The 19,069-nt window shown below is 46.4% G+C and overlaps 1 protein-coding gene across 6 annotated transcripts in view; it reads right to left on the bottom strand.

Moving 5' to 3' along the window:
• The window catches only part of obe (activating signal cointegrator 1 complex subunit obelus), a 465,382-nt gene that overhangs the window by 307,336 nt on the left and 138,977 nt on the right, over nucleotides 1-19,069 (bottom strand). For all 6 annotated transcript variants that reach the window (XM_075697239.1, XM_075697242.1, XM_075697241.1 and 3 more), the window contains exon 12: nucleotides 7,344-7,592. In XM_075697239.1, the coding sequence (XP_075553354.1) occupies nucleotides 7,344-7,592 (249 nt within the window). The remainder of the gene's footprint in view (nucleotides 1-7,343; nucleotides 7,593-19,069) is intronic.

Below are 19,069 nucleotides of genomic sequence, written 5' to 3'. Positions count from 1 at the left end.
GGCATAAGTCAATAGGGCGGTGAGTTGAGGCGCCCGTTCCAGAAAAAGGACCTCGGATACTTGTTCTTCTATAACGTGTTGTAGGGTCGGACTAAGGGATGAACCTGACTCCGGCGGGTTGGAGATGAGGGAGAGCTGGCGAGCAACTTCTTCTCAGACGAAAGCCTTGATCTTCGAGAAGAGGGTGGAATCTCGAAAAGGAAAGGTCAAGCTGGACAACAATTCCTGATGGGGAACAAGATGGCGGGTGCGGAGGCATTGACGACGGAGGTTGTCATAGCTTTGGCACAGTTCAATAACTTGGGCAACAGTAGAGGGGCTCTTTGAAATGAGCATCTGAAATGCGTCCTCGACGATACCCTTCATTATATGCTTGATTTTATTGCCCTCAGTCATGGATGCATCGACGCGTTTACAGAGATCGATGACATCTTCGACGTAGCTGGTAAAGGTTTCACCAGGCTGCTGAGAGTGTGACTGCAGACACTGTTCAGTACGAAGCTTTTGAACAGCAGGGCAGCCAAAGACTTCACTGAACTTTGTCTTGAACACCGTCCAGCTTGGGACTTCGCTTTCGTGGTTCCGAAACCACAAGTGGGCAATTCCAGTGAGGTAAAAAGGGACGGTGGTCAATTTCGCAATGTCATCCCATTTGTTGTTCAGACTGACGCGTTTGTATGATGAGAGCAAGTCATTAACGTCATGGTCGTCAGTGCCGCTGAAGATGAGAGGGTTCCGCTGACGGAGTGTGCCGGGGGATACGGAGGACTGGGGAGCAGGTGGTGGTAAGCTCGTGGTGCTTTCGGTGGTCATGATGGCAGGGAGAGTCCAGCTGTGCAATTCCAGGATTACAGGAGACCCAGCAAGCCTCCACCAATTATGGCAAAGTCCGACATGGCTGTGAACAACACGAAGGATGCCGACAGGAAGACGCAACAGTGTAGGCATAGCCAATCGCACCAGGAACAGCATCTAGCCCAAGCCCCACTTCAGTAGCGCTGGTAATCTGGATGCAGAGCTCTGCACGGCGCACTTCTTCTTCCTTACAGCACCTTTGATTTGTTTCCTTTGCTCTGTTATCAATCCTTCCAAGAGCACACTTGAGACCCCACAACTTCTCATTCTTTGAGGATAAATCTCTGACACAAAATGCGACCCTCCTATGGTCGATTGTTTTTTTTTTCTTTTTTTTTTACAGATTTAAAATCTTAAGAGTGATCTATATTGAAAAAAAAATTTATCAGAATTTTTTTCAGTGACCATAAAGTGACAGAAATGTTTTCCTTAGGTAAACATGCATTGTTTATGAATACAGATGGGCTCGCATATATACTTAGAATATGAATAAGGAAGTAGATAGACTGGAATGGAGATATTCTGATTCGGCACTTTGATAGTAGTTCGCATCAGAGGAATCGCCACTCGACTCACTTGCAGAAGAGCGACCGGTGCGCCCGTCCATAGCCTAATCCAACAGTGTATGTGAGCACCCGCAATAAAACTTGATGGTTGTGCATTCGTCAGAAAAACCAAAGGAGTCAGAAACTTGCAGCAATCCTTTGTCCTATCGCCAACAAGGCGCAATCACTTCTTGCGAATCTCGAAAAAAGGAACGCAGGCATGGCAGCATCGTTTGTATATACCAGAACACACCTGGGAGCAGATGTAATTGCACCCCTGTGAGCAATAAACAAGTATGCATCTAGCGGTGACACTCAGAGAGGTTAGAAACCAAACAGACAACAGCGTTTTCAAGTGCGACAAATGAAAAGCGCCTTGCATCCACGGTTGCTGAAGTGGAGGCATAAACAAGCCATGGAATTCAAACAAAGCAACTATGGAGTGAAAAAAAAAAAAAAAATGCTTGTATCCACACACAGTGGCAGTACTTGCTGGGAAGCAGAGAGCTGAAAAATTGGTGCATTCTTCAAACATACAGACAGCATTGTAAATATAAGGCATCGACCATCTGACACTTGTTCGCATGCTGTATATTTACGCCTCTGACCCTTAAAGGGTTAACAGGGTGTCTAACAAGTTGACATTTCCAAATTCCCTGAGTTTTTCAGCTTTTCCCTGAGTGCCTTTGCAAAATTAACTGAGTGATACAGAATTTCGTTTTGCATCAAGACAGGCTGACACCATGTCACCTGATGCTGTCACTCTCTAGTAAGCATGCTAAAAAAACAAAAAAAATGACTTATATTGAGTTTGAATAGTAAGGAGTAGCATTTATTTTATTCAAGAAGAAATCAGAAGGGAGGTGTTAGTAAAATGCACAGCGAATAAAATATCTTTGAAAAAAATGTAAAACTCATTGCAAATCGAGTCGAACATTCTCAAATACGAATAAAAAGAAGATGCATGCAAAAACAAAAGTTTTCGAATATTTCCTTTAGTCAGAAATTATGACAAACTGTCGAGTGTGTCGATACATGTATGAAACATAGGTGGTGCTTGAGACTCCACTGAAAGCAAATCAAGGTGGTAGAATGACTCTGAGCATTTTATTATGAGTCACCATAATTAGAGTAAGTAAAAATTTTTATATTGTAAAGTCAGTCATGCTGTGTTTCTTCATAAAAAAAAACATTAAATCCCCCTCAAATTACATGCACAAGTTATCCATTGGCCGCAAGCATTTCAAGAATGGAAAAATATTGTAAAGCAGTCAGACATATATTTACGGGATATTTACAGTAATTGTAGCAGCTGACAAGATGGTAGACCATGCGCGCAGTCCAGAGCGTCGTTTTCTTCCGACCAAGATGGAAACATCTTCTTCATCAGTGTGTCACAGTATATATGTTTTAAGGTTGCTAATGACATGCCCCATGAAAAAAGCATCACGTAAAATATGGTATAATGCCTCCCACAAAGCGATACTTCTGTAACGATACATATCACTCAGAAGCAAAACGGAAGTAATTAACGTTATCGAATGTTCAATTTGCCCTAAGCTTAATGTTTGTGGCCTATTCCTTGCTACCATTGTACAGAAATGGCAAAAGTAGGTCGCGTCCACAAATCGCGTCCACCCGCTAGTTGAATTTTGCCCTGCATGTGGCGCTCTCACGGCGGCGCAGCAGCGTCACTCGCGGTGCCGTTCTTGTTTATGGACTCGCATAAAGATTGTTACCACATGCGCGTGCGGCGGCGATATCTTTCACTGGGCGGAACTAAGGAAGCAGGGCTCAAGTTGAATGACAAGTGCGTATTTGGCGTACAGGAACTTTCCTTCTTGGGACACAGGATCACACCGCAATGCATCTCTGCTTTGCCAGAGAAAATTGTTTCCATTATAAATACCCCGGTGCCCACTGATAGTACTAGTCTGCACTCTTTCCTCGGACTGATAGAGTATTATGCCAAGTTCATTCCCAGGCTTGCTGACGCAGTAGAGCCAATGCGAGCTCTTCTCCTGAAGAACCAGCCATTCATATGGAATGATGCTGTAGACGCCAGTTTCGCCCAGGTGAAGTTTCTGCTCTCTTCTAGCAAAGTTCTGTACATGTTTCATGCCTCCCTTCCGGATGTAGTGTTCACTGATGCGTCCGACTGCGAACTGGGCGCTGTTCTGCAGCAGGTTGATGGCCACATGTTGCGAACTGTTGCCTTCGCTTCACGCACACTGTCACCTGCAGAGAAGAAATATGGAGTTGGAGAGCGTGAAGCGCTGGCGTGTTTTTGGGCTTGTGAGCATTGGCATACATACTTGTGGGGATGGCATATCACGTTGCGCACAGACCACCAAGCTTTGGTCTCGCTGCTCTCTCCTCAAGGCACTGGGCACCACCCCCTTCACATTGCACGCTGGTCAGAACGGCTGCTTCGCTACAATTATACAGTCGAGTATCGAAAGGGGTCTGAAAACCAGGTGACGGATGCCCTTTCCCGCCTTCCAGTTCCGTCTCCGCAGGAAAATGTCTCATTTGATGAAGTTGTGTCCTTTATTGAGTTACCGTGCCTCACCAGAGCAGTTTCAACAGGCCCTTCGTGAAGACTGCATGTTAGAACAAGTCAAGATCTATGTCGCCACATCTTGGCCAGCACATAAGACGCTCTCGGCCGAACTTCAGCCTTTGTTCTTGGTACGTGAAGAATTGTCTGTTGTTGACAACCTGATCCTGCAGGGTGAATGAATCGTCGTTCCCTTGTCCCTCACACCGCAGGTAATCGGTGCTGCCCATGAAGCTCACCCTGGTATAGTTCGAACAAAAGCTCGGATGCGAGAACGGTTCTGGTGGCCAGGCATGGACAGGCAAGTGGAGCTTTCCATCCAGAACTGCAGCATATGCCAGATGGCTGACAAAAGTACCAAGACTGCTGCTACCCCCTTGCAGGCAGTACCCCTGCCAGAGCGTCCATGGCAGAAGCTTGCTGTTGACATCGTCGGCCCTATAGAGAGAGCCCCACCATGACTGTATATACGCCACTACGTTCATCGACTATTTTTCCAAATGACCAGATGTTCAATTCTGCAGTGAACTATCGCCCCGCACTGTCATAAACTTCTTGCTTCACATGTTCTCCCGTGAAAGCTAACCGGACGTGGTGGTCTCAGACAACGGGCCCCAGTTTTCATCTAGGGAGTTCATTGAGTTCCTCAAAGATCGCGCCATCCGCCTTGTGCACTCTTCTGTTTACTACCCTCAAGCGAACGGACTTGTTGAGCGGTTTAACCGGGTCTTCAAGAATTTTGTGCAGGTTGCTATGCTGGAACAGTGTCGGCTTTGCCAAGCAGTAACCGAGTATTTGGGCATATATCGCTGCACGCCACATGCCCCTACGGGAGTTGCACCGTCTGTTCTCCTACACGGAAGGCGACCGAGAACACGCCTTGACGTTGTGGCTCACCTGTCACCATCTTTCTTCAGCGATCCTGTTTCTGAACATCATAGTCTGCGCCAACGAATTAAGAGTAAGCAAGACTACAGCAAAGAGTACACAGACCATCGCAGGGCCGCGAAGAAGACAACAGTATCTGTTGGTGCTTACGTTAGAAAACCTGGATTATCGGTTAAGGGAGACCTCACGTTTAGCCACCCAAGGAAGGTAATCCATCAGCAAGGTCCATCAACGTTTCGGCTTGATGATGGACGAACCTGGAACCTGGAAGCTATCCAGGGTACCTGCAACTTCAGCCACATGGAATCTGCAGCATAATGCCGTTTTTGAGCCTGTGACTCCATCATTGGCATCTCAGCAACCCAACGATTACGCCTCAACAGCTCGACCCGAAGCCTCACCAGTTACACCCACGCTACGAGCTCCAGCACCAGCTGTGTCGGATGACCGTGTGCTTCAACGTCGGGTCCTACCACCGAGGAACAGAAGGCCTCCAGATCGATACCGGGACCACATGTAGCTTGTGTGCTAGGTGCAGACGGGTGCAGTGTCAGAGAACTTGAGTGCTGCATGAACTGTGTGCAAATGGTTGCGTGTCTCTGCAAGCAATTATCTGTTGTTCTTTTTTTTTTTTTTCGTTGCTTGTTTTAGGCCATGCTGTATAGTTATCCCATACAGTATCATAGTGATGAGAACATGCCATGTATGGTTGAACATATTTGTAATTGTAAATACTGTATACCTGTATAACAATACTAACCTTGTTCTTGTAAGGAGGGGAATATGTAGTATATCAGTTTCAGTTTCTGATTGCCCTTACACGCCACCAGTGGCGCCAGTGTTGTCACCTGTATATATACATGCCTCTGAATAAAGAGGGGCTAGTTCCGTTGTGGCCATGATTGTCTTCGTGGTTCCTCTGCGGCTTCCGCCGAAATACAACAGCCAGAGATTCCAACGTTGAGAATGAGGACATGGTCAGGATCAAGCGCCCCTGCAGTGGAAGGAGCTGCAAGAAAAGTTCCCGGAGAAGTGTGCTGTCAGTTGAAGAAGCCAGGTCTCCAGCCAAGGCTTACATGCAACGCAATAGGTCGGTAGGCTCGCGGTCGCCAAGCTCCTCCAATGTAAGAAGTTGCTGTAATCGATGCTGCTCCGTTTCAATGGTGCGCTGGATGAGGATCGCCTTAAGGTGTTCATAGGGGGCAGTCGTCAGGCGGGGAGCATAGAACATCGCAAACAATCGCAGCAGTACTAGGTGGATGCGCTCCAATGACATGGTTGAACATGGTCAACTGCAAATTGAAGCGGTGATGACGAAACAAGTATTCGATGGTAATGAAGAAAAGTTCCGAGTCCGACGACCAGAACTCTGGGAGCTTGAGAGTACAGACCTTGGGATCACGGGGTAGTGATGCTGACGGCAGTACTTGATCAGGAGAATACAAGGCCATGGCTGACTGGATAGAAGGCCGACTGCAAGGACAGGGGGGCTCAAGTTCGTTATGGTGGTAGGCCCAGCGAAGCAGCTGAGGCACCCAGAGCTGAGAGCGATGACGCTAAGGCCGGAGTCACCAATTTGTGGGTGAAAAGAAACCAGACAGATGCTGGTGACTGGTGTCCACAAATTATATTTTAGCCGAGCCTGCTCAATGAGGCGGAAGCCTGATTCTGCCGATTCCACTGCTCGCACACGGTCAGCACGTTGGGCATGTTGTCGTCGTCTTTTGTGACCGGACCATTCTGGCACGTAGTAGTGTACTACAACAGCTTACATTGAGCCATACTGTCTGAAGTCGCCCACTCTTTGCACATGCAGCAGATTACCTCTAAAGCAGGGCACGTGGCTGCGTATGCGCTCAGCCGCGCTTACAGCCATGTGCAGCCACAGCCGAGACGCGCACAAACTTACCCCCCCCCCCCCCTCCGCATCCCTGCCCTCTCACGCGTGCTCGATCGCAACACCGAGCTCGCTCCCTCCCCTCTTTCCCTCTGCTTGCACGGGAAGGCGGCACTCATGAAGCCACCATCTTTCTTCTCTCACCCTCGCACACTTTCACACACACCTAAAGCACACAGTGCACGATAGGATCTTATCAAATTCGGACTTTATATGGAACATGATGTGGCTCCACTTCTACGGTTGCTCCTGTCGCGCGGCGCGCGATTTAAGAGGTGCGTTTGCAAGCAGCAGCTTGTAATTCAATCATTTGACCATCTGCGTAAGCAGATATTTCCATTTATTGTCTCGGCATTCCTTTTCGGCAGAAGTGAACTCTTGTTATATTGAAATCACATACAAACACACTTCATTATATTGAGGTTCTAAATACATGGTGTTTTATGGACAAGAGGTTATGAAAAGTTAAATACTTCATTATATAGAGGATATCACTATATTGAAGTTCGTTATATCTAGGTTTAACTGTACCTCAAAAGAGCTAGGGTAGTCACCTTTGTTTAATGCTCTGTCTGCGCTCACCCTAGATTGTACTTGCCTGGTAGCCCCTCTGGACAACAGAGTAGACCTTCTCAAAGCAGACTTCATCCATGTCAGTGAGTTGCTGTAAAGGTGATGTTGCTTTCACACCAACAAAAGTCTGACCCAGTGGAACAGGCCGAAATCTGTTGTCAAAGTAGAACAGCCCTTGCCGGGGGTTCACACGCAAAAAGTGGGCCACGTCTTCATAGTTGGGCAGTGTTGCTGATAGCCCGACAATGCGTATCATGGTCTGGGACGATTCCACCTAAAGGAAAGAAAAAGTGCATAAGCAAGAAAGTTGATATGCACACAACCAACTAAAACAGTGATGCCTCATACCGAACGCAAAATGACTACCAAGGAACTCAGTTCGCATGACTTTCTTGGGACCACACAATAGAGAGTTTTAGTATAGCATAAAGCAGCAAACGCAAAGAGTTAGCGTTAGCGTTGCGTGCACCACACTGCGCATGCGCTGTACGTAAATGCTGCTGAAGCTCTTACGTACGTACGCTATTTTCAGGATTTAGCGTTGAACGCTAACGCACGCAAGGGGAGCCTTACGTACGGCAAGATGGTGGCGCCAGTCGAAGTGAGAGCGGCCCGCTTCGGATCTATCGAGTCGTCGGCCTGCACTGTTCGGCTCATTCGTTCCCCCCTAATGCTCGTGTTTGCTTTAGATTTGTGTGATGATGCTTCGACAGTGGCGCACAGGTGACAAATGGGCGTTGTTTACGATATACGTTCTCGATTAGTGGCGCAGTAGGCTTAACGAGAGGGGTTGCTAATGTTTGCTCATGTTTGCTGTATCCGCCTCGAGATGGCGCCCAAGTGTATTTCGCTCGTTCGCTTGGTGTAAAGCCGCATGTCAAGCCGATGCCTGTCACGTTTTCCGCGGCAAAACACAGTAGTGTGGTCGGTGCTGTGGTCACAATGCGTGTGCGTTTTACCGACGACGACGATATGAACCCCCTGAAGGAGGTTTTCGCCTTGAACTCATTCGGACGGACGTCAAGATGGGCGTCCGTTGCAAAAAAGTGGAAAGAAGTGGGAAATCGGATTTCTGGAAGCGAAATTGCCGGCGAAACGTCCCCTCCGGCATAGCTTCGATGTTGAGTGGATCTTGAGGACACGTAGAACCTGCGCGGGCGCTCTCGTTCCCGAAGCACGAGGGCGTCGATGTCGTCCCAACTTAAAAAGGACACGTAATATGGGTCCCACAGAACACACGATCGCGGCATGCTAAGAATAATCGGTGCGTTTCGCGACTCTCGACAAAACAACACTCAAACCAAACACCTACATGCGTAATTAACGCATCGACTGTGGCTTTCGATAAGCTTGACTTAGGGACACACTTGCGGATTCGGCACTGGATAAGCTCGGCATTTTGTATGGATTTGGCTTTCCAGTACTTTGTGTTTTTACATCTAGATGGCGGTGTATTTGTTTGCGTTAACGTTAACGCTTTTCTCTGTTCCGCTATTCTAAAACACTACCTTGTGCCACGCAGTGCAGTCTTTCTTTGCGTTAGCGTTGCGTCGCACGCTAACGCTAACGCAAGCATCTTACGCTATACTAAAACTGTCTAATAACATCACATAATCCAACCAACAAAATCTGTCTATAATAAATGGCGTCGCGTGAAATGGTTGCGAGGAGCTACAATTTAAGCTATAGGCTAATACTTTGCAGGATTTGCAAACTAACACTGTCAAAAGAGTTAGTGCAAAAAAAAATACTGCATTGTATCTCTCAATCACATTTTATTGAGAGATTTGACATACCATGTAAGGTGACACATGCCCACCAGCATTCTAGAATCTTTTCTCATTTACAGACTTTTAAAAAATCTGTTAATTTCTTGAAGAATTCCTTTGCGCTACACAGCAAGAGCTGTCTTCCAAGCACAGCAATGTCCGCAAGGAGGTCACCTCCTTGGTGACCTCACCTCCTACGTGACCTCCTTTGTGCTGGCGTCGCCAGCACAGAAAAATGAATGGATGTTGTTGATGCTTTGCAGCACATGCACAAACATAGGCACAAGCACAAAAGCATCTGTGGTCTTGTCCTCATCCCAGGTGGCAGCCAGCAGTCTCGGTATAGGCGCCGTGCACGCCGACGGACGCGCCACTGGTGGCGGCCTTGCGCAAAACACGCGGGAGAGGAGCCTGGCGCACGCCGTAGTTTGTTGTGTCGTTTATCATGCTTCTCTGTCTTATTCACGTTTTCAGAGCAAGATAGGCAACACTATTCGCACGTGTGGGGTGGCCAAAGCTTCAGGGAATGTCGAAGAAGAATTGTTGCAGGGTGGGGGGCTCAAATACCGGTGAAAACGTGCCGGGGATACGGTTCTAATCATTCCCGGCAAAGCCTCATCAGCGGGAGCAACGGTAGCAACAATGGATCGTCGCTTCGAAGGCAAATTTCTTGTTCTCATCCTTTCCTTTGTCTCCTCGGTGTTTTTTTCCCCTCGATCATAGTTAGACGCGTGAGCAACGAAGTTCGTCTGCAGTGCAGCATGAGGTTTAAAGGCATTTCACTAAAGTTCGGAATGCTGTTTGCCGCTTATATTGTTTTCTGCTCCTTTACCGCGTTGCGCTAGCTAGGCAGCACGACTGCACGAGCGCATTGCGTTGTATGTTAAAGCTACTGAAGTTTGCAAGAACTGAAATGGTTGGTTTCATGCGGCGCGGTAAATCCTAGCACCAGCTGTCGCGCACTTCATGTTTTTACATCTATTTTATGCGTGGCTTTGCACATGTTTAATTGTTGCTAGTTGCTCCATGCATAACTCTTGTCGATTCTTTTGAGCTGCGAAGTTTTCACCCTGCCTTGCTTGTAAAAGGTATAAATCACACTGTGTCTTGTCGGAATGATACCAAGGAAGTGCTTCTTTAACAGCTTTATTCTTTTCGCCCGACGGCATCTTAGATATTATTTGCGTTTTTGGAAATGTGTTTAGAAAATAGGTAGTTCAGAGCGAGAATTGCTAATAGCTGCTGCATATGGTATTTTTGTTCCATTTCTCGCTGAAAAGTTTGCGTCCCGTTTGGGAAGTCATCACACCTCGATGCTGCCTGAGCAAACTTAAAACGCCGAGTGATTTGTTTGTTTCACAATGTAGTCCCTTCTTGCATGTGAGTTTTGTACACAACTGAATTCTTTCTTATACTTACGCTGCAGACGACTAAACCGGGCCTTGCCGCCAGCGCTCATCTACTTTGACTGGCGCTGCTCTGCCTTTAAATATATCATGTGGCACCTCTCTCTAGTAATATAAAAAAGTACTGAAAAGTTAGTCAGTCTTTAGCTTTGTACGTTTCCAAGCAGCTCCCTTGGGGAATTTAAAATTGCACAAACTGCAGCGGGAACGGTAGTTCATCGGCGTATGCAGCAGAATTGCATCGGCGGTACAGCACTAACACACGCTTTTATTAACCCCTGTGTTTGGCGACTTCGTTGGCTAGTGTACGCGTTTCCATCAATAAATTGGCAATTACTCTTCTTGAGGCGACTTCGACTGCACTTATTCGGCGATGTCACATGTATTCATCGGCAGAAAAATCACAACGGCATATGCAGAGATTGCACCGTGCAGATTTGTTTGATATAAGTCTGCACTAACAACGGGTGCTTATTATTCAGGCACAGAAGCAGCATTGCGGTAAGGGTAGAATAAAAAAAACCATTGAGAAATCGGATCACTCAACAAAATTTATCGGCTAGTGAACATGAGCTCCACGTCATGTAAATGGGGTTCATGGCGTTTGTCTGCGGGACACACCTTGCACGTATGAGGACCATGTTGTCCAAACACCGGTGACATCGTGTTCATACCCGCTCGCACAGAGGGCATCTTCAGTACAGCTGTCACAGCGGAAGCAGCAGCCTGGCACCCGAACAAAGGAGAAATCGCAGCCGCGAACTTCAGCCATCCTTGCTGCAAAGGGTTGTCGTCTGCTACTGCTCCCGCGTGTACTGTTGAAAGCATCCGCCAGGTGGCTTTCAGTGGCGCCTCTATAGGCGGTGCACGAGGCGTATACATAATAAACCGCGCGAAAACGGAAACCTAACGACAGAGGCATGAGCAGTCATGTGTCTGCACATATACAAAGCTCTAAACTGTGCACATGAACACATGTATTCATACACCGAGAGAGAAGGCACCATGAGATAGCAATGTAGGCGGGCTGCAGTTGAGCGATGTGAAGTGGAAGAAGACAAATGAACAGTCTGAGGGCAGCAAATGTGAGGAAATGAAAAAGGTGGCCAGTAGGAAGCCCGGAAACAAGTCGGACTTTTCCACGTGCGAAGGGGTGTTCTCCCCTTCCCGAAAACGGGGATGCAAGGGAGCTGCTGGAAGCTTGCACCACTTCTCACGCGTCCACCATTGGGCTCACTATTTCGCGCAGGTCATGGTATAAGATGGGACGTGCGCAATCTTGGGTCGCATAATTGAGGTTTTCAATGCACTGTCTCTATGGGTAGTTCTCCGTGACTGAACTAATTTGTTGTAAAACATGGGACATCGCAACATCGGGGAACACACTATCGAGATTCCACTTTACTTACGAAGAATGTGAGAACTTCCTTATACAGGTAAAAGTCTTGCTTGGGCTAGTTGGTTCATGCTTGAATGTGTAAAGAGTAAGGTGCAATAGACCAGGACAGAAGGAGAACACAAACGACAGGACCAGCGCCACTCGAGGCTGGCAAGCTGAGACGGCGATCAAGTTGACGCACAAATGGCAGGATAAAATGGCAAGATCCTGCTATTTTGCGAATCAACTGGCCCAAGCAAGAGTTTTACTTGAGCATATTTCTTCTACATTGGGCCCTTTCTTTCAACGAAGCTTTCGCACCAATCCTGTCATTTTGTGCGTCAAATTGATCGCCGTCTCAGCCTGCCAGTCTCGAGTGGCGCCGGTCCTGTCGTTTGTGTTCTTCTTCTGTGATGGTCTATTGCGCCTTACTCTTTACACATTCAAGCATGAACCAACTAGCCCAAGCAAGAGTTTTACTTGAGCATATATCTTCTACATTAGGCCATTCTTTCAATGAAGCTTTCGCACCAATCCTGCCATTTTGCACGTCAACTTGATCGCCGTCTCAGCTTGCCAGTCTCGAGTGGCGCCGGTCCTGTCCTTTGTGTTCTTCTTCTGTCTTGGTTTACTATTACGCCTTGCTCTTTACACATTGCTTATACAGCTTTGCTGGCTTTAATGTATCAGTTGTTAAGATTCGCATATGTCTGGCAAAAGGCTTTTCTTTTCTAATAGAATGTCTATTGCATAAAATAAAGTGATTGTTCCCTCTTGAAGCTGATGAAATGTTGCAGTTATGTTGTCTTGAATACCAATGAGGTATTCAGTTTAATAGTGCACCATACTGGGCTTCATGCCAATCTTCTATTGCTTAGAAAGTTTTCTTTTTTTTCCGCATTTCGTCCAGTAAGCAAAAGGGTTCTCTCATCTTTATGGCAAGTTGTTTTGTGTGTTATTGTAAGCTCATGAAGGCCAATCAGTGCGATCACGTGACTCAACATCTTGGGCTTAGTTATCGTAGGTGCAGCATTGGTTGACCATGATCAGCGCAGATGGTAAACAGGAGCTGCCTTTTTAACTCTTTCGAATGACGTTCACTGCTGAGAAAATTTTTTTGCTCTAAAATTTCCTAAATGTGACCTGTGGGGATCGAGGTGCCTCCCCGTGCCTCATCCCCCAGCTCGCGTGTTGTGCTTAGCTCAATATCCAGAAACCAATGCCCAAGTGGCAACACGGCGGACAGCGTTGGAGGTAATTTTTCGCATAAGTCATGCTGCTACCTCTGGTTAAGTCACCGAGCGAGAATACATCAGCGGGACATTCCCTGATTAGCCTCCCTAGTGGCGATCCCTGAGTACCCTCTTCACCAGAGTCCTCTTCTGCTGAGTGCTTCATCGATGCGACAGATGCTCACAGGCCCAGGCACTGCACACTCTGAAGTTCGACAAATGGCTGCAGAGGGCGAAAATATCGACCGTGGCGTTGCTAAGAAAACAAACATAGTGCTTCCACTTCAAATTATTCCCTTGTAACCACACTATCTTCATCTAGAGGCACCTTAATAAGTGCAATTTTAACCAACAAACTTTCTCAAACGCTTATCATGGTGTTTTCCTTGCGTGACAAAGGGTGTGAAATTATTCTTATTTCCATACGGTACTACTGAGTACCAAGTCTGTTGTTTACCGATCATAAATAAAAAATACCATGCAGCATTATCAACCTCCCACATGACCTATGTCCTCGCGGTTAAAAATTTGAATGGTTCGCCACGCGGCTTCTTGGTTAACGACTTCTCGGTTCATGAGCTAAAACCAGTCTTTTGCACAATGATTTCACACATTATTTTGCTTGCTCTAAGTGATGCGTTCGGGAGTGGAGAAGTAGAGATTTTCAGCGGTGCGGGACACAGTCTGCAACGCATGTGGATCTGAACTGTAATTCGTCAACTTTGCAGAAAGGCATACCGGCGAGTCTTTGCTTCAGCAGTCAGGCGGAATCTAACGTACAAAACAGCTTAGAAAATTGACACTGGGTTCCTAATACTCATTGCAACAGCGCGTAAAAGAAAAAATGTTTGTGTTATCTTTGGCAAGTGTACGTTTTTTGCCGCAGTATGTTTCCTCACCAGACAAGTGCTCGGCAAACATTTAACTACAAAATTTCTTGTGTGCATGCTGACATAACTATGTTTCCTATCGTCAGCTTGCTTCTTACTTTCGATTATTTATCCTCAAAAGGGCAACTGTGGGCACTTATTCTTGGAGTAGATTAGAATATTTGCAGCATCAGACTACTCTATTGCTGTGATGCCTGCAGTGATCCTGTCTGACTGAGGTCTCCGCTATTTTCTTTCAGTAATCAATGAGTACCTTTGCATCCTAGCAATCCGCAAGCTGGCAACGCACATCACGTGTATGCAAAGCTTAAACTTTGTCAACAGCAGCAAGAAAGAATTCTCCAGTAAAGGTGCTGCAGCAAGTGCACGAACCAACCAAGGTACTTTATCATGCATTTCACACTTGGCTGTCAATATTCTAATCACTTTGCTTATTGTGCTTTATGTTAGCGTTATTTGCCTTTAACTATGTTCTCAACATTTCTGATACATACTCTGCTTCTATTTCTGGCACAAGCTTACGGAGGGCATGATCAATGTGAAGCTACAGACCGCAAGCATGAAAAAGTATCTTGGCTGCCACCACAGGGTCACCCCATCTATATTCCAGCTGCGACTCCAAGGCTAAAACATTTGACCTTAAAGATTTTCGACATACACATTGAGGGTGCATTACCTTTCGTGCCTGTCAGGTGTTGCTAAATAAAACTATAAGTACCCGTTTCTACATAGTGTTCGGAATATTCAGTTCAACATGACTGGGAAGGTTTGCCTAACATTTTCTGAAATTCCGATTTAGCTGAAAACGGTCAGATTTTGTGTGCCGCAAAGCGCACAGCAGCTAAACAAAGCTCCAAGTTGTGCAACCTTAAGCTTATCTCATGCGAGCAATGTGTATTTAAAATAGCACAGAGTGGGCGAATGAAGCATGAGCATTACACCTGTGCTTGTTATTGTCACAAAGTGTTCATGCTGGGGGCAAAATGGAGTGAAATTATGAGTTATTTAACTTTCAAGGCTAGCATAGGGCCAATCCTTTTACTAAAAAGTAGAACATCTTTGCATGCCTAGCATCAAGCGTTAGTACCCACTACTGTGATTAGCTCGTTGTTGCTTGAGACTACCAGTCTCTGAATGTCTAGTTACATAGGCTTAGTATTTTAATGGTTTGTGTATAGCCTGCTTTCATATTGCATGTGACAGCAATGCCCTACCATGTTTCTTGCACATTTCAAGAATTACAATAAATCACTGGTCAAGACTGAAAACACAACAGTGAACTGGTACTGGCCAGAACACAACTTTAGTGACCCCTTAATATAGAAAACAAATAGTGAAAGCTACTGACAATATTGACATGTGTTTATCTTTATCAAGTGACTATGTTTCACCGCCTAACAAAGTTATCGCACGGCGCAGGACGCACCTGCATGTATCAGAAGTTTCTCAAATGTTGTCAATGGTTCTATCCGCTGTCTGTTGTCACCGAACCTTGTGTAATTTGATTTCATGTATGCGCGACACGAATGGTGTAGAACTTTCCGTAAGACACATGTGCACCTGCGATTACTCTGGAACTTCCGATGACTGATGTATAAAAGGTGATGCGCTTTAACCACTGATCAAATTTTCGCCGATCGCCGACTGCGTTCGCCGCTGTCGCCGTTCTTTGAGTGTAGCCTGCTTCTGAGGGCACAAGTTTGCCCAATAAAACGCTAGTTTGGTCATTCCCAGTTTAGCTGCTTTCTTCACCGTCACTACCACATCACATCTGGTGGAGGTGCTAGTGCGTTGATGTACCGAACACCCCCGCAAAGCCACAATCCAAGCCCGAAGCCTGAGGACAAGACCAACATCGCCCAAGAGCAGCGTGCTAGCTGCAGACTACAAGGACTGCCCTCAGAGCACGGACTTTAGCCTGATACTACCAGGAAGACCGTAGTCAACTATACAACCACAGCTATGTAAAATCGAAAGGAAGCTGGGGAGGATCAGGTAACAGCAGATTTGTTGAAGGATGGTGGGCAGATTGTTCTAGAAAAATTGGCCACCCTGTATACGCAATGCCTCATGACCTCAAGCGTACCAGAATCTTGGAAGAATGCCAAAATAATCCTAATCCATAAGAAAGGGGACGCCAAAGACTTGAAAAATTATAGACCGATCAGCTTACTGTCCGTTGTCTACATATATTTACTATGGTAATCGCAAATAGAATCAAGAACACCTTAGGCTTCTGTCAACCAAAGGACCAGGCAGGATTCCGTAAAGGCTACTCAACAATATACCATATTCACACTATCAATCAGGTGACAGAGAAATGTGCGAAATATAACCAACCCTTATATATAGCTTTCATTGATTACGAGAAAGCGTTTCAGTCAGTCAAAACCTCTGCAGTCATGGAGGCATTACGGAATCAGGGTGTAGACGAGCCGTATGTAAAGATACTGAAAGATATCTATTGCGGCTCCACAGCCACCGTAGTTTTCCATAAAGAAAGCAACAAAATCATAATAAAGAAAGACGTCAGGCAGGGAGATACGATCTCTCCAATGCTATTCACAGCGTTTTACCAGGAGGTATTCAGAAACCTGGATTGGGAAGAATTGGGGTTAAGAGTTAATGGAGAATACCTTAGTAACTTGTGATTCGCTGATGATATTGCCTTATTTAGTAACTCAGGGGACCGATTGCAATGCATGCTCAATGACTTGGACAGGCAAAGTAGAAGGATGGGTCTAAAAATTAATCTGCAGAAAACTAAAGTAATGTTTAACAGTCTCGAAAGAGAACCGCAGTTTACGATAGGTACCGAGGCACTGGAAGTGATAAGGGAATATATCTACTTAGGGAAGGTAGTGACCGCGGGTCCGGATCATGAGACTGAAATAATCTGAAGAATAAAAATAGGCTGGGGTGCACTTGGCAGGCATTCTGAGATCATAAACAGCCGGTTGCCATTATCCCTCAAGAGAAAGTGTATAACAGCTGTGTCTTACCAGTACTCACCTAGGGGGCAGAAACCTGAAGGCTTACGAAAAGGGTTCTACTTAAATTGAGGACGACACAACAAGCTATGGAAAGAAGAATGATGGGTGTAACGTTAAGGGATAAGAAGAGAGGAGATTGGGTGAGGGAACGAACGCGAGTTAATGACATCTTAGTTGAAATCAAGAAAAATAAATGGGCATCAGCAGGGCATGTAATGAGAAGGGAAGATAACCGATGGTCAGTAAGGGTTACGGACTGGATTCCAAGAGCAGGGAAGTGTAGCAGATGGCAGCAAAAAGTCAGGTGGGCGGATGAGATTAAGAAATTTACAGGGACAACATGGCCACAATTAGCACATGACTGGGGTAGTTGGAGAAGTATGGGAGAGGCCTTTGCCCTGCAGTGGGCGTAGCCAGGCCGATAATGATGATGATGACCATCGTTATCCCTAGGCCATTTAGGTGCGGATTGTTTTCGTTCACGCTTCGAAACAATGTACTCATGAAGAAGAAGTTCTCATCAGTCTGTGCCGACTAGCTTCTGATTGTTCCGTCAGCACTGTGGCCAGAAGTACTGCACGCCCTACATGACAATCCGACTGCTGGGCACCTCGGATTCTCCCGGACGCTATTGAGGATACAGGAAAGGTATTACTGGCTGCGCCTGACCACCAATGTCGCCCTTTACATCAAAACATGCCGAGACTGTAAGCGACGCAAGACACCACCGACAAGGCCAGCGGGAGTACTACAGCCGATCAAGCCTTCTTGCCGACCTTTTCAGCAGATCGGGATGGATTTGTTGGGACCGTTTCCGACGTCAACATCCAGAAATAAGTGGATCGTCGTGGCGACGAATTACCTGACCCACTTCGCTGAAAGTAAAGCTCTGCTGAAAGGTAGCCAAAAAAAAAAAAAAAAGAGCACAGTACTGCGCACCTTGTGCTTTCATACAGAAATACAATTTTCTCTCATTTGGAAAGAATCAGACTTACTCCCAATACACTAAAGTTGCTATGAATAAAAACACAAATGGAAGCGGCGTACTTTCTCTCCAAGATTTTCACTGTGCCGGTACGAGTCGCGTGGGGCAATAGATATCACTCGTTGTCGCTATCAGACAACTCCTTATCGCTATCAACAGACCAAAGCATTTCATCCTCGGTGCCATCCATGGCATTCGAAATCCTGCACTTTTTAAAGGCCTTGTTGACCGTGGCAGACGGGATCGTGCACCATGCATCTTTCACCCATCCAGCAAAGTCCTGCAGCGAGGCACGCTTCGTTTTATTGGTGGGTGTGAATTCATGGCAGCCACTGACAAGCCATTCGGTGTAGAGCGCCCGAATTCTATCTTTGACTGGGTTTAAACAAACATCGAGCGGCTGGAGCTGCGGTGCCATGCCGCCGGGTATCAGGACAAGGTCAGTGTTGCATGCAGCCAGCTTGTCCTTGATGTGCTGGTCAAGGTAGCACCTGAACGTGTCAAGCACAAGTGTCCCACGCAGACCCAAACTGCCGCCGGGTCTCTTCTGCCAAACATTATCAATACAGTCAGCGACCAACTCCGTGGTCATCCAAGCTTTGTCACTTGTGCACACAATCACACCACTCGGAAACACAATTCCTTTCGGGAGCATCTTCTGCCTGAAGATAAGATACAAGGGCAGCTTGTGCCCATCCGCAGTTCAACAAAGCATTGTGGTGTCTAGTTTTTTCGTCACTGGAAGACAAAACATGCACTTGCTTCGCCCCCTTCTTTTTAATGGTTGTGGTGGCAGGCATGTCAAAGTAGAGCGGCGTCTGATCGGCATGTCCAATCTGTTCGTAGTGGTAGGCATTTCTATGGCACAAGTTCAACACGTACCACTGAAAACTGTGCAATTTCTCTTCACATTCTTTGGGCAATTTTTGGCATATCCCTGTTTGTCTTCGAAGAAAAAAGCCTTTTCTTTTCATAAAATTTGATAGCCAGCACCTGCTCACTTTGAAGTCACTCCGCATTAGCCCTTTCTGTAGGGCTGAGCAGATCGGTCGTCACAGGCAACTGTGCCACTCGCTGCTCTTGCACATATTCCGCGAG

This window comes from Dermacentor variabilis, chromosome 6 (assembly GCF_050947875.1).
Source record: "Dermacentor variabilis isolate Ectoservices chromosome 6, ASM5094787v1, whole genome shotgun sequence".
Taxonomy (NCBI): Eukaryota; Metazoa; Arthropoda; class Arachnida; order Ixodida; family Ixodidae; genus Dermacentor; species Dermacentor variabilis.
Note: the sequence above shows the minus strand (reverse complement) of the source record. Positions and strands in the feature narration are given on the sequence as shown.